Source organism: Podarcis filfolensis (genome assembly GCF_964270895.1).
Source record: "Podarcis filfolensis genome assembly, chromosome: 13".
NCBI lineage: Eukaryota > Metazoa > Chordata > Lepidosauria > Squamata > Lacertidae > Podarcis > Podarcis filfolensis.
In genome coordinates this window covers 11,550,144-11,565,591 of record NC_139615.1, presented here as the reverse complement: position 1 = coordinate 11,565,591, position 15,448 = coordinate 11,550,144, and the positions used below count along the sequence as shown (strand labels likewise).

The following is a 15,448-nucleotide window of genomic DNA, read 5'->3' as shown; positions in this document are numbered from 1 at the left end:
TTCCAACCTTGACTCTGTGGAAGGACTGGTTTGGGAACGTGACCCAGTTGATAATATCGAATCCAGCTTCTAAATTCCCATCTTGGTCAAAAGAAACCTTTTCTCCAGCGCCGTTGTTAAAAGAGACAGATCTCAGAAAGGAATGAAGCTGAAGAGGCAGAGAATGATAAGGATGCAACTATACGACAGGATGGTGATATTTTTCACTACAGGAATGTAGTTAACAGCTTTGCTAGAAGCTATTGGAAGGCTTATCTGTCTAGACAAATGGTGGCCAAACTTGGCCCTCCAGTTGTTTTTGGACTACAACTCCCATCATCCCTAGATAACAGGACCAGTGGTCAGGAATGATGGGAATTGTAGTCCCAAAACAGCTGGAGGGGCAAGTTTGGCCACCACTAGTTTAGACAGAAGATGTAGTTGAAAGAGCATTAGCTGTGATAATGAAGCACCTAAAGATTATACAAAGTCTATGAGGGAAATGAAACTACTGAGTCTGGGGTTCCTCTGCTGTTCTTAACTGTAATATGTAGGGAAGGTGACAATCTTTCAAATAATGGAGGATTACATCATTTAGAGGTTTAAACACTAACACGGACACTTTAAACCAGGTCCAGAGATGAACTAGAGATCCATTCATTTTTTGAAACAGGGGTTGTATGAGTTCTAAATGCACCTAGACAATGCATTAGGTAATGGTTCAAAAAATGGAAATTATAAAAGAACTAGAACTGAGATGGAATGGATGGCCTTAATAGAGGATTAGACAAATCAATGGAAAATAAGCTGTCAGTGGCTGCTAAACAAAATGACTGTTCTACCACTGTCAGAGGCAGCCTTTTAAATGTTATTAGAATAATATTAGATATATTGTTCTATGTTTAACATGCAGTTTCCCTATTGTCCTATTGCTGCTCTGCAGAACCCTTTGTTGTCACATTTTAATAATGCATTATTAACGTTATAAACTACAAGTGTAGATCTGCCCTCTGTCTCTTAATACCAGTGAGATTGCCATATAACCTGATGCAGCAGAGCCCTTTTTATGTGAAACCCAGATCCTGGGCATGGTATAAACCGAAGTTTTGAGGTGGTATTTGGACTGTTGGTGAGCCTTAATCTGTATTAGTCTGTTCCAGACATTACCTTCCATGGCTTTTGAGTCAGGAGCATCCACTTCGTTTTATCTGCCCTTGCTCCATGTTTGTATTTGGATGTGTACATGTTATGTAAAGCATGTGCCATAACATATACTGAAGTGTACATGTTGTAGCTGTGACCAGTCATGCTCATTTCAAAGACAGAAGAAGGAAGAGTCTCCAGTTTCTCCTCCCCAGTGCAGATTTGCCCATCCATTATTTCTATATCAGATGTGGGGAAGAAGCAGCCAAATGCATGTCCCCAGAAATGCTTGACAAAGCCATCTCCTTTTTCTGAGACGTGGTTTCTGATCTGAAGAAATGTCTGGAATGCCAATATGTCCCTTGAATGAACAGCAAAGGATAAAGAGCCATGAATGAAATCTATGCCCCAGCCTGCTTGAAAGGGAAGAGATGAGAAATCCATTTGGGCTGTCATAATCCAGACTTTTCTTTTGACTGGTATATCTTCAAATTGCGGTAGCTGGATCAAGCTTCTCAAACTGATCATCGTGTGGATTTCACCATATACGACCACAGCAGTTACGCTGCTTCCCATAATGCGACGAGACACTGGAAACCAGTCTGAGAGTACTTCACCAGTGTCAGCAGAAAAAGCTTTTTTGGAGCATCTTTCTATGAACTCAAAGCAGATACCATTCTGGGAATAACTGGGAAGCACATTCTGTACAAACAACTCTCCATTTTCATCTTCTAGGGAAATGACCCCAATCCAGATCCAACTGAAATGCAACAGCAGCTTGAGGATGCCCATATACTGAGGATTGCTATGAGGGAACAATTGGTGGAAGAAAACATCTTCGTTGTCGTGTTTCATCATTGAATGTGAACCATATCTGAGCTATAGAAAATAAATGAAAAGGGAGACATGACATTGCCATGATAAATCTCTGGACAGTATTTTCCTTGTAACACTGTTCTAATAATTTGTTCATAACATTCTCTGAAATTCATCAGGTTATTGGCAAATAAGGTCTAGTTGTCTTCTGTCCTGCCCCCTAGCAGAGTTATTATATGGGGCTCAGATTTCGGCAGGCACTCACCTTGGATCTATGGAAGCTGTCCAATCAAAGTTCTTAAGGCAAATGTTCTCGGTACCTCCCTGTGTCCCAAACGCATCATTGCACCTAGAGGCTAATCTTTTCTCAGTAGAATTACAGATCTGGCATAGGACACTTAACTATTGGCTTCACCTTCATGCCAAAACAGCAAAGCACATCTTATAGGAAAGAAACTTTTGAAGAGCTTCTTAATGTTACAGATGCAACTCTTACCTGCGGGATCTTGTAGGTGGACAGAGTAGCTGCCATATGCAAGCAAGTTTCAGAGTCTGGACCCCCAATGACTGCTACTGGGTTGTTCTTGTTGCCACATTTATAGTTAGGGGTGAATCTACCTTGTGTGGAGAGAAGCTCCATTGAAGCAAGGTAAGTCCATCGTGCCCTGAACTCACTATTATAGATGTCGAAGCCCAGGCTGACATTGGGCAATATCCATTGATTTGCATTGATCTCCTTTACAGCAAATACCAAAGCCAGGATGTGCTGGTAGCCCTGAGTCAGTACCCTGTAGTGAAATCATCATGCAGTGTCACAGTGCATTAGTTCAGAATATTTTATTCACAAAAGCCCTCCTCAGACATTCAGCCTGAACACACAAGGGCACAAAGTGTGCAACTGGGGAGAGTGGCATCTGCGACACCCACAAAAACCACCCATGACTCCTCCGCTCCTAGTTTTCATGGCTGTACTATAATGGTCTGAGTGAGGTTTCTAAATGTATGTGGCCGAACATGCTTAGCTTTGGAGCCAGGAACTCTGCCTCATCACCAAACACACTTAGAAGTTAACCCTCCTCACTCTGTACACACAGAGTTGCTGGGGTGGGAGCATACAGCCCCTGATCCACTACAGAGTTTTCACCTTCACCTCTTCCGACTGAATATGATATTCACAAACAAATTTAATCTTCACCAGACCCCTCTTCAGATGTTCAGCCTGATCATTATGAATTAGGTTTAGATAGCCCACTTCAAGACATGTTTGAGAAACAATGCACCAAATAGGCTGTACAACTCTCGTCTCAGAAACTCTTAAGCACCTATCAATGGTCAAAAAGGCAATCTTAACTAGCACTCTCTCTCTCACACACACACCCATACATGGCATTCAGAATGAAGCATACATTGATGTATTCACATTGGCTTGATGGTTAGGGACATGTAACTTGTATTGCATTTATGTATTGGAAAATGAGGAATAAGAAGCAGAAAATGTGTTATCTGCAGTGCTTTCTTCCTAAAAAAAATGTTTAGGGGTGTTCTCATTTTCCTACTCATATTGAAGCCAAACTTAGATTCACAAAATGTTTAGGGGTATGCATCTCCCTGCATCCCCCAAGAAAAAAAAAAGCACTGATTATCTTCATATTAGAAAACAGTAAAGAAAGAGAATTATTTACTACTGGTGATCTGCTTGATAACATTATCTGTAGTGAGATACAGTTGTTTTTTTTTAAAAAAAACACCAAAATCTATTTACAGGAGATCATCAACGTCTTCATCAGATGGTGGTTTCTGAAAGGATAAAGAACTTGAAAGGATGTAGATCTGTGGAAGGATGCCGGCAGTGATGAGGTCTCCTGGCTGATGGTACCTGTGAAGATGATGAACACGTTCCCTGGCAGTGCACTGAGGAAAAGGAGCACTGCACTCCATCTGAAGGGGCACTAAGAGCACCATAATGAGAACCATATTCCATGGAGATCTTTCTACTAGCAACCAGCTCATTTCTTCCAAAATAAAGATTTGAATTAAATGGAGACTCATCAGACATATTCAAAGACAGGAGTGTGCAATGTAAAGAAAAGCACTCTCAATGCTGTTGCTCTCTACTTCTAAATGGCATATGGAATATAAACACTATGCTTCAGGCTTGGTTCATTGTTTTAGTGGTCACTGGAATTCCCTAAAGACAGAAATAATCCTATTTCATTTGGTAATTAGAGAGGAGATAATCACCCACTCAGAGATAAAAGTTCCCTGAGACATTTCAGGAAGGAGGAAAAATAGCATGTTTTCCCCTATCTAAGCAGAAATCTTATTTGGCCATCCTCGACAGGAATGTACACAATGCCAAACGGCTTTCAAAAAAACGAGGCCTTAAGAATAAGACAAAAGAAGAATCACATTTTAAGTTATTTATTTCTAGAAGGGGGATGGAATTTAATATCTTTATAACCAACAAAATATCAAATACAGTGCCATTCACCAGACACATTTGAAACTTTTGAATAATGTTTTCCAATATCTTTATTATTCCTATTATTATTTATTAAATTTGTTTACCACCCTTCATCCAAAGATCCCAGGGTGGTTCAGAAAAGAAAAGTACAAAATTCGAATACAAAATACATAATAAAGCACAAACCAAACCAAACAAACCAATAACCACCCCTCCAACAAACACATTAAAAAGTCATAGAGTGTTAATTGGCCGAAAGTCTGGTTGAAGGCAAACATTTTCGCCTGGTGTCTAAATATGTCTTCTTCTTTGGTGATCCTTCATAGCCGATTAAGATTGTCTTCCATAAACACTGTTTTAACAATGAGTTCATGAATGACTGTGGAGGCCAATTCTGGACCCACACACCTTTCCACAGTGGGGACATTGGTTTCCGGGCGGGAGTTGATCACGGTGTGGATTTGCCAAGTGTGCCTTCCTCTTAGCACATTTCTCCCTTGCTTTCTGAGTGTCTTCAAAGTCCATGACACCTGGAGAACAACCTAAATATATATAATGAACGTGTCAGGTGGGCCTCCACAACTGGGTAGCACCACAGAAGAGGCCCATTCTTGTAGACCTCTAATGGAGGAAGCACTCAAAAAAGGGTCTCAGATGATTGTCAGATCCAGGTCACTTCATATACTGTAGAGAGAGGCAGTCCTTGATGCATTGTGGTCCTGAGCTGTTTAAGGCAATATAGGTCAAGACTAGCACTTTCAACTGGGCCCAGAAAATAATTTGCAGCCAGTGCAGTCAGGCTAGTATCGGTGCAATATGCTCAAATCATCTTGCCCCAGTGAGCAACCTGGGCACTGAATTCTGCATCATCTTCAGAACCGAATTCAGAAGCAACCCTGTGTATAATGCATTTGTCACCTACGTTCCTTCACTGACAGGGAATGAGAACGCTGGCATATAGAGAGAGCAGATAAGAACAGAATGCGGAGGGGAGGAAGAAGCAGCAGCAGGGAGCAGCCATAACTTGATCTCTGGGCACAGGGATATCGGAAGGGAGAGCCAGAGTGAAAGAATGCAGCTTGTCAGCCCAGAGAGTGACTCAGAATACCGGCAGTGCCCTCTCTACAATCTCGTATGATCACAAGACTTTATGAGAAGCTTGAAAAGGAAAGGCAGAGAAGGTAGGGGTTTTCCTGTTGGGGGAAAAGGGGCAGAGCTCAGTTCCGACAACTATGCTACCTGAGAATGACGAAGATTAGCTTAGCTCTGACTGGGGCTTGTTATTTGGCTAATAAATCCGAAATAATTAACCGACGGAGTTGTTTTGCGTGTGTGGGAGAGACCCAAGCCATTACACCATTACAGTAATCTAAGATATAGGATGCCAGAACACAGGCAATTGTAGTTAGGCTATCTCTGTCCAGAAAGAGGAGCAGCTGCCCACCAACCTAAGTTGATATGAGTCACTCTGTGCTACTAAGGCCACCTGAGCAAAGGATCCAGAAGTACCCCCAAGCTACATATTCTCTCCTTCTTATGGAGTGTAACCCCATCAAGAGCATGTAACCTCCCATACATCTAGTCTAGGGACACACTCACTAGCAGTTCCTCAGTTTTATCTGGATTGCGTTTATTGGATCTCATCCAGTCCATTACTCAAACAAGACTTTGGTCCAGCACTTCCACTGCCTCACCTGCAGATGTAAAGGAAAAGTAGAGTTGTGGATCACCAGCATATTGCTGACAATGTACTCCAAAACTGGATGACCCCACTCACTGGTTTCATGTAGATGTTAAACAGTGTGGGAGATAAAATTGAACCCTGAGGAACCCCACATGGAAGGCTCCACAGGGCTGAAGAGTACTCCTCAAGCATCAACCTATGCTAATGACCCTCCAAGTAGGCCCAGAACAACTGCAAAGTGGCACCACCTGCTCCTAACTCGGACAACTGCTCCAGAAGGATACCAAGGTCACTGTTATCAGAAGCTACTAAGAAGTCAAGGGGTATTAACAGGGACACATTTTCCCTGTCTGTCTCTGGACAGAGGTCATCATGCAGGGCAACCAAAGCTGTTTCTGTGACAAAATCAGAGATTGATCTGGAAAACCAGTTTCCTTCAAGTCACCTGGATCTGGTCCATGACCACCGACTCAAGAACCTTGCCCAAGAAATGGAGATTGGCAACTGGCTGGTAGTTACTTAGATTTTCTGACTCCATGGCCACAGGTTGTACACCCCTGGCCTGGAAGTATGCCCTGCAATCCTGTACCTCACTATGCCCTGAAATAAGTACCATCAGGCTGTGACCTAAACCAGTCAATGGATATACTTTTCTTTTCTTTTATTAAATCCCAAAACTTATTCAGATCCACCAGGAGGAGGAGGAGGAGGAAGAAGAAGAAGAAAAAGAAGGGGAGGAGGAGGAGTTTGGATTTGATACCCCACTTTATCACTACCCTAAGGAGTCTCAAAGCGGCTAACAATCTCCTTTTCCCTTCCTCCCCCACAACAAACACTCTGTGAGGTGAGTGAGGCTGAGAGACTTCAAAGAAGTGTGACTAGCCCAAGGTCACCCAGCAGCTGCATGTGGAGAAGCAGGGAATCAAACCCAGTTCAGCAGATTACAAGTCCACTGCTCTTAACCACTACACCACACTGGAGAGTTCCTTGACCAAACAAAAACTATTTGACAGAGGTCCCTCTTCTCTGATTCATGCGGATCAATTGAAGAAGATTATTTATCCCTCTCCATTCATCAAATGACTGACCAGATGACTGGGGAGGGAGAAGCTGAACCCCCAACAGATTGAAAAGCTGTGTGCATCCCAGGGTTGTCTTATTTAAGCTGGTGTCAAAATGGTGGGTTCTTGGAAGAGGGGGGGGGGATTAAAACACTGTGGGCTGGGTAGGCAGGTACTGAGCTAACAATGTAAGAAAGATCAGGAAGAAAGGGCCATGCTTGTAAGCCACTCTGTTCATCACTCTCTTCTCCTGTATTATGAGCTCCCAGGACCAGCTCGTCTATGAGGCACTGTGAAGTGGTTGCCTCAGGGCAGCAGGCTCCCAAATATGCCAGGTGCTTTGTTCCTCTGCTAGTGCAGTGGTGCCCCACTACCATGGCCTTGCCATGTCTTCCATTGCAGCTTGCCTGTTGCTTGACTGTTGCCTGTAGCAAATTGGCGACAACAGGCAGGCCATGGTGCAGCCTGCAGGAGTGATAGGGCCTAGAAGCAGTGGGTGTGGGGGTCCACAATGGCCGAAGAGCAGAAAGAGGTGGCAAGCACTAGGTAGAGGCAAACACCCAGTAGTGGTGGGTGTTGGATGCTCTGAAGCAGGTGTCTGGTGGAGGCAAGGAAGAAGACATGGCAGCAGGATCAGGGGTTGGGGGCACTGCCACAAGTTTTGTCTCAAGTGGCAAAATGCCCCTGCCTGATTCTGCATACTCTTATACAAGGGGATAGCTGCCCCTGCTCCATGGCAATTGAAGTTCCCATTTGGATTTGGATTCTTTCTCACTTTTTAAATTCAGCCCAAGTTTGAAAAAAACTAACAATCTTTCTTTCTTTCCCTCCCTCCCTTCCTTCTTGCCTTATTTTTCTGTTGGCCTCATCTTGCTTTTTCTTAGCTCACCTGCCTCTTGCAGTCCCATAAATGACCACAGGTGGCTTCTATTGAGCTGTAATAACTACATTTTCCTCTGTACTAGCACAGAGAAACCACAACAGTATTGACTCATGCAGCCCATAATCATCAAAATTGCCATGGTTAATTCTACTTCTTCTCAAGTCCCTATAGATTTCCTGTGAACACGGAAAAACAATGAAGTCTGAATAATGTTGTTAATATTCCTTGCTCAATTTGGAGCTGGGTCTTGAGACAGATTTATAGCCTTCCACCCACCTGATTTTTTTCACTGACAGGTGCTTCCAAGTCAACCTATGGTGTGATTGTTCCTGCCACTTCAGTAATCATGTTAGAAGAATCAGATTGGTGGCTGGAAGGTAGATTTTCATTCAATGTGGTACTATTTGTGCTCTCCGTATTTATATTCCTCCCCGATTTGGTATGTGACACTCCTATTGCCACATGCACCATTGGTACTCCTCTTCCTATTACGCACAAGTATTATCATTCAGGAGATCTCATCATTGCTGGAATTATTTCTCAGATCTACAAGACATTTGATGAAATGGATTTCACAGGACATCCATCTGAGACGCTGATTGCTGCTCTCTTGTATGAAGTAGCTGTTTTTAATCCTATTGTAATATCCACAGGCATGGTGATCTGATGTCTTTGGGTTAAATGGGTGGAAAGTGATTGTTGAAAAGACAGCCAATCTGCTCTTAGAGTCTTCTTGGATGAGGCTGTATCTCAGTTTTTTATGTTAGCTCTTTCCATGCAATTTCATTGTAGAACTCAGGATTTCCATGCCACATGTTATAGTTGATGGAGGTTGACTGGGATGATACATTAGTGAGGTGTAGATAGGCAAAACTTTGATCAGGTTTTATTGCTGTTTGAAGTATTTAATTTAACAATGGAATTCTGCTGTTGTTGTTGTTAAATTAATTTATACACCGCCCTATACCCAGCGGTATTAGTAGTAGTAGTAGTAATAGGAGTAGCAGTAGTTCAGCAGCAGCAACAGCTGATATAATATTCAATTTGATAGCAAAAGCAAAAGCAAAAATTCTTACTAGCCATCTACCCTTACCCCAAGGCTCTTCCCAGCACAGGAACTCTGACGGCTCATCATTCCATTACCAATGACAGTTTTCTTGCTTTCTGCTGGAGTGCTGTCCTTTGCTGTACAATATGCTATAAATCCTTCTCAAACTTTTAGAAAAATCTGGATGCAATAAGCTACCCTTGTACCAAATTAAATATTTAAAGTAAAAAAAAGTACAGGTGCTAGCGAATTAAAATTATTAAAACATTACCTGTTCCAGTAAACTGGAATTTTCAGGCTTGTTTGCATTTTACCCAATATTTTTCACAAAGAGTGTACTGTGTTCCTTATAGTTAATGAATTGTGTGATATACAGCATATGTAAACCCTATATGTACAGTAGGTAGGCAACTATATAAATATATATGTATATATGAATAGCACTTTCTAAAATTACAGCAAGATGAATCTCCAATACAGGATTGATCACGAATGGTATCTTCACAATTCTCTTCACTGGAAATATATTATCTTTGTTTGTGTTTCTTTGTGTCTGAACATGCAAGCAATGTTATTAGCAAGCATATATTGAAACTGAATGTTACACGTTTCATATTCAGAAGCAGACGCACTTTGACACAGCATACAAATCTCATTGCAGACCCTTCTTCCAAAACTATCAGCATATCATGGCTTTGGTATATGCTGTAAAGGAGATCAATGAAAATCCACAAATGTTGCCTAATATTACCCTGGGCACGCACATCTATAATAGCTATTTCAGAGCAAGCTGGACCTACCTTGCTTCAATGGACCTTCTCTCCACACAGGGAAGATTTATCCCTAACTTCAAGTGTGATGCCCAAGACAATGCAATAGCTGTTATCACAGGACCAAATTCTCACATCTGTCATTTCATGGCGCACATTCTTAACATCTACAAGATGCCACAGGTAGGATATGCATATAAAACTAGGATTTATGAATAATTTACTCCTCAGTGCTCTTGTACATGATTTTTTGTGTTTGCAGATAGAAAGCACCAGGATTGAAGGGAACAAAGACATAACCTTGCCAGCTGTTCAGAGGTCAAAATGAATGTAATCAAGGAAAATGATTCTTCTCATTATTTCATTGGTGTGTGTGTGTGTGTGTTGATATTATAATTGATGAATATTTATTCCTCTTGATTAGGTAGTTCCTAACCAGCTCCAGACACTCGTGGATATGATTAATTTTCTAGATCTTAGTTAAGGGTTCAGATGCAGTTGTGATACTGAAATTGTATATTAGACACAAACGCTCCTATCTCCCAATTTTCTTTATTGTTCTAAGCTTGTATATGGCTCTGCTCCAATGACCAATGGCAACCCTGAAGCTGTTTTCTTCAACCAGATTTTCCCAAATGAGGACCATCAAACCTGGGGAATTCTTCAGTTGCTGTTGCATTTTAAGTGGACATGGATTGGGGTGGCTTATATAAGCACTGACAGTGGAGAGAAATTTATACAGAGTGTGCTCCCCATGTTTTCACAAAGAGGTATATGCTTTGATTTCATAGAAGAACTGCCGAAAGAATCCTTTTCCAGTGAGTTTGATGAAATAATGAATGGCTTTTTTCGAGTACTCAGAATTATGCTGAGGAGCAGTGCCAGCATTGTAATCGCACATGGTGATGTTCAGCTCATAGTAATTCTTAGACCAAGTCTAATGTTTGCTGAATGTGAGGGTATACAAATGAATAGTAAAGGTAAAGTGTGGATCATGACAGCCCAGATGGAATTTACATCAGTTCCCTTTCAAAAAACGATGGGCTTAGAGGCCTTCCATGGAGCTTTATGCTTTGCAGTTCCTTCCAAGATGGTATTAGGATTCCTTGAATATCTTCAGATGAAAAACCCTACCTTGGAAAAGGAAGATGGTTTTATCAGGGTCTTTTGGGAAAATGCATTTGAATGTTCTTTCCCCATGAATGACACCACAGATAAAGAAATGTGTACTGGAGAAGAGAAGTTGGAGACTCTTCCTACCTCTGTTTTTGAAATGAGCATGACTGGGCATAGCTACAGTGTCTACAATGCTGTCTTTGCTGTGGCGCATGCTTTGCAAGCCATGCATTCATCCAAATTTGGACACAGAGCAATGGCATATGATGGGAGAGGGATTCTTCTGAAGCAGCAGTTGGGGCAGGTAATATTCCTGCTTGGCAGGGGGTTGGACTCGATGGCCCTTGTGGTCTCTTCCAACTCTATGATTCTATGATTCTAATATTCTGACAGCCTTTCAGTGTTGTTCCCCAACTCCACAATATTTGTTAAAAAAAATACAGAAGTCAGCACTGGGAAGGTTCAGCTTGAGAATCGGCATACTGTTTGAAATGAGGATGACTGGGCAAAGCCACAATGTCAGCAATGCTGTCTACACCCAGGCACATGATTTGACAGCCATACCTTTATTTATCAAAATTCTAAAGAACAGTAATGGATGGGAAGAGGTGGATACTTCTGACTCTACACCCATGGCAGCTAATGTCTTGAGTACATTACTACAGAGGAATCCATCATAAATCCATGTTCAACAGAAGGCCATTAAATGTCTATCTACGTTTTAAAGCTAGACTGTTGACATCTAAATGCTATTTTTTATGCCATAGTTTTCCTTCTGAGCCAATTTGATACTGCTCCCCTGCATTCAGTTCCTAGTGAAGACTATGAAACCAATCACCATTGTCAGACTTATAATCTTATTTGCCAGGGATGTGTAAAAGAGAGCTGTATTTTCCATTCTTCCAATTCACTTTGCTTGTTCCTTAGATTTGTTTTCTATTGGCAAGACCACTAACCATAGTTTCCAAAAGGTCATCTGTCATCAGTATATTTGCCTATCATTGTGCATTCTTGATGGTGTTCCTGTGCTTCCATTTAGATCCACCACTATCTGAGAAGTGCCTCGTTTAACAACAGTGCTGGGGAACAAGTCGCTTTTGATCAAAGTGGGCAAGCTGTCGCTGGGTTTGATATTGTAAACTGGATCACATTCCCAAACCAGTCCTTTCTCAGAGTCAAAGTTGGAAAAGTAGACTCATTGTCTGCCAAGGACAAAGGGTTCACAATTTCTGCAGATGACATTGTTTGGCCAAGCATGTTTAACCAGGTACGTCAGAAACATTTCCTCAACCTGGGGTAAAAGAACCAGGATCACTTTTTTGGGGGGGAAATACATGGGTCTAACTGTGGCTTTAACAGTGGAGTCAAAGCACAGGAATCATGGCTAGTAGTCACTGCTAGCTTTATCCTCCATTAATTTGTCTTATCCTCTTTTAAAGCCATCATTGTGTCCTGTACAAATGAGTGTCACATGTTTAGCTAGCAATGCAGATAGACAGACTTCCTTCTCTGTGTCCTGAATGTTTCAACATTCAGCTCCATTGAATATTCCTGAGCTCTAGTGTTATGAGAGCAATGCATTTGAAAATGATTTTAAATGGTAATTTGTTATTTTATTTATACAACTCTCTTGCTTTTATTATAGATCCAGTGGTTCTTGATCTGTTTTTATAGTATAGCAAATTTCTCCATGAAGCCTCATGAGAAGCAATTCATAAATAAAAAAGATAAATAAATAATGACAATTCATTGTGTCTTTATCTGCACTGGTGCGTATTAAGAGGTGTTAGCTGTCCTGGGATGAGAAATAGTGAGAAACAGGATGCAGAGCTTCTTTAGTAAAGCAAATCAGTAATAAAATATTTGGTCAAACCATTTGTAACTGTGAAGAAACCACCGAAATATAAAACTCCCCAAATAGAATTTCTGGACGTGAGAACATTTCTGCTTTTATTTATTGACAGGCACAACCCCTTTCTGTGTGTAATGACAATTGCCATCCAGGGTATAGTAAGATAAAGTTGGAAGGGAAGCCATTTTGCTGCTATGGTTGCCTCCCATGTCCTGAAGGGAAGATTTCAAATCAGAGTGGTAAGAAATGCAATGTAGAGCATTTGTTCAAATGTAATGGGCAGTATCCAACTATTTAGATGTGCCAGGACAATGACTTTTAACCTAGCCCTGCCTCTTCTCTCTATTATTATTATTATTATTATTATTATTATTATTATTATTATTATTATTTCTATACTGCCCTATACCCGTAGATCTGTTCAAGAACAGCCCTGGAACCTCCTAAATCTATTCTGGGTTTTCCCCTCTGCTCTCCAGAGCAGGTAAGAGGTAGATGTGGAGAGAGCACACAGAGAGAAGAGATCCTTGCATTTCATTGCACAACCAGAAATTCTTGTGCCACTGCATCTAATTTGATGCTGACTGCCCATTGGAATTAATCCAAAATATTGATGTATATATCAGGCTCCGTTGGCATTGATTGATTATTTATTTATTTGTTTATTTTTGCTAATTCAAAGGTGATATAACCATTGCTGATATAACAAGTCACGGCACTGCATCTTTTTCTAACAATTTTTGTAAGGGCTTTATGTGGGTGGGTTTTTTTTATAAAAGGTGTTAACTTTTAGAAACGTTTTTAAATGTTGTACTTTAATTAGTTGTATGGCATCTGAAACTTAGGGGGAAGAGTTGGTAATAAAGTGAAATAAAACTAATCAAATCTAATATAGCACATGATTTTAGATAAATATGGTGGATTTAATCATATCCAATCTGGTGACTGAGGGCATTCCTCGATCACTGCTAATTTGAGGTTTTTGTCAGACATAATTCTGGGTAATGCGATCATCCATAACTCAGTGTTATGGCAACTGATCTGCATACAGAAGGTCCCAGATTCAATCCCAGCATCATCTGTCTGAAATGCTGGAGAGCCAAGGACAGTCTGCAGAGAGAATTATGAGCCAGAGAGATCAATAGTCTAATCTGGTGTAAGGCAGCCTCCTGTGTTCCTTTGAGAAGATTTCCCCAATATAAAGACACTTTCTTAGTACAAGGAAGATGCTTCTTCCACCAAATGAAACAGCTTCCTCCAAGGTAGATAGTGGGGCTGTTTGGAGGAAACTCCACTCAATGTAACACTTAATTTTTTGAAGAAAAAAGCATGGATTTTAGATTTATGTGAGCTTCCTTGATTCAGGATTTATACTATTACTGCTTAAATACTTTAGTGCACTATGTATTGCCGTTTTTATTTTAAAGAAAACCATGTTTTCCTTTCCAGACATGGATGAGTGTTTTCAATGTCCAGAAGACCAGTATCCAAATGACCAACGTGATTCCTGCATTCCAAAATATATAAGTTACTTATCTTATGAAGAACCTTTGGGAATATGTTTTGCTGTTTCTGCTCATTCTTTATCTGTTATCACGTTCTTTGTACTCAGAGTCTTCATTAAGTACTGGCACACTCCCATAGTCAAAGCCAACAACAGGGACCTCACCTTTGCACTCCTAATATCCCTCCTGCTCTCTTTCCTTTGTGCTCTGCTCTTCATTGGCAAGCCTAATAAGGTGACCTGCCTCCTTCGACAAATTACTTTTGGTCTCATCTTCTCAGTGGCGGTTTCTTGCATATTGGCCAAAACCACCATAGTGATTTTAGCTTTCATGGCTACCAGGCCAGAGTCCAGTATCAGGAGATGGGTGGGGAATAAATTGGCCATTACCGTTGTTCTTTCCTGCTCCCTAATTCAGGCCAGTCTTTGTTGTGTGTGGCTGGCAACATCTCCCCCTTTCCCAGATCTAGACATGCACACGATGACTGAAGAGATCGTGCTTGTATGCAACGAAGGTTCCGTCACCATGTTCTACTGTGTCCTGGGCTTCATGGGCTTCCAGGCCATAATCTGCTTCATTGTGGCTTTCCTGGCTAGGAGGTTGCCTGACACATTCAATGAAGCCAAGTTCATCACCTTCAGCATGTTGGTCTTCTGCAGTGTATGGTTGACCTTTATCCCAACCTACCTGAGCACAAAAGGGAAATACATGGTGGCTGTGGAGATCTTCTCTATTTTGACTTCTGGTGCTGGGTTACTGATCTGCATCTTTTCCCCCAAATGCTACATTATTTTGATGAGGCCTGACTTGAACAAAAGAGAACAGCTGATAAAGAGGCCAAACTGAAGGAACTTATTTTGTCTTATTCTTTACTTTGCTCATTCCAAACCTTTTTCTCCATCTACCTCAGCAAAATACTAAATTATGTTTAGATGATAACTCCATCTGGGACATGTTGAATAGTCAGGCATCTTCACCATCTTGAGTTCGGTGACCAGTAAACAATGTTTTGTATCCTGAAGCCTACTCAGACATGGAATTTTAAGGTTTTATGTTTATTCTAAAAATGCTGTTTTTGTTCATATCTTGATAAATTTCCTGTCAATTGGCTTTTAATGTGGTTTTTT

At 41.1% G+C, this 15,448-nt stretch overlaps 1 protein-coding gene across 1 annotated transcript; it reads left to right on the top strand.

The window, feature by feature from the left end:
• Nucleotides 1–8,376: 8,376 nt before the first annotated feature.
• On the top strand, nucleotides 8,377–15,167 carry LOC310748533 (vomeronasal type-2 receptor 26-like; the record flags this gene model as incomplete). Its single annotated transcript, XM_083584364.1, has 6 exons — nucleotides 8,377–8,670; nucleotides 9,909–10,031; nucleotides 10,414–11,268; nucleotides 12,004–12,231; nucleotides 12,929–13,055; nucleotides 14,266–15,167. 6 exons carry the CDS (start codon nucleotides 8,377–8,379, stop codon nucleotides 15,165–15,167), a joined length of 2,529 nt encoding a protein of 842 aa, XP_083440490.1.
• Nucleotides 15,168–15,448: the final 281 nt, after the last annotated feature.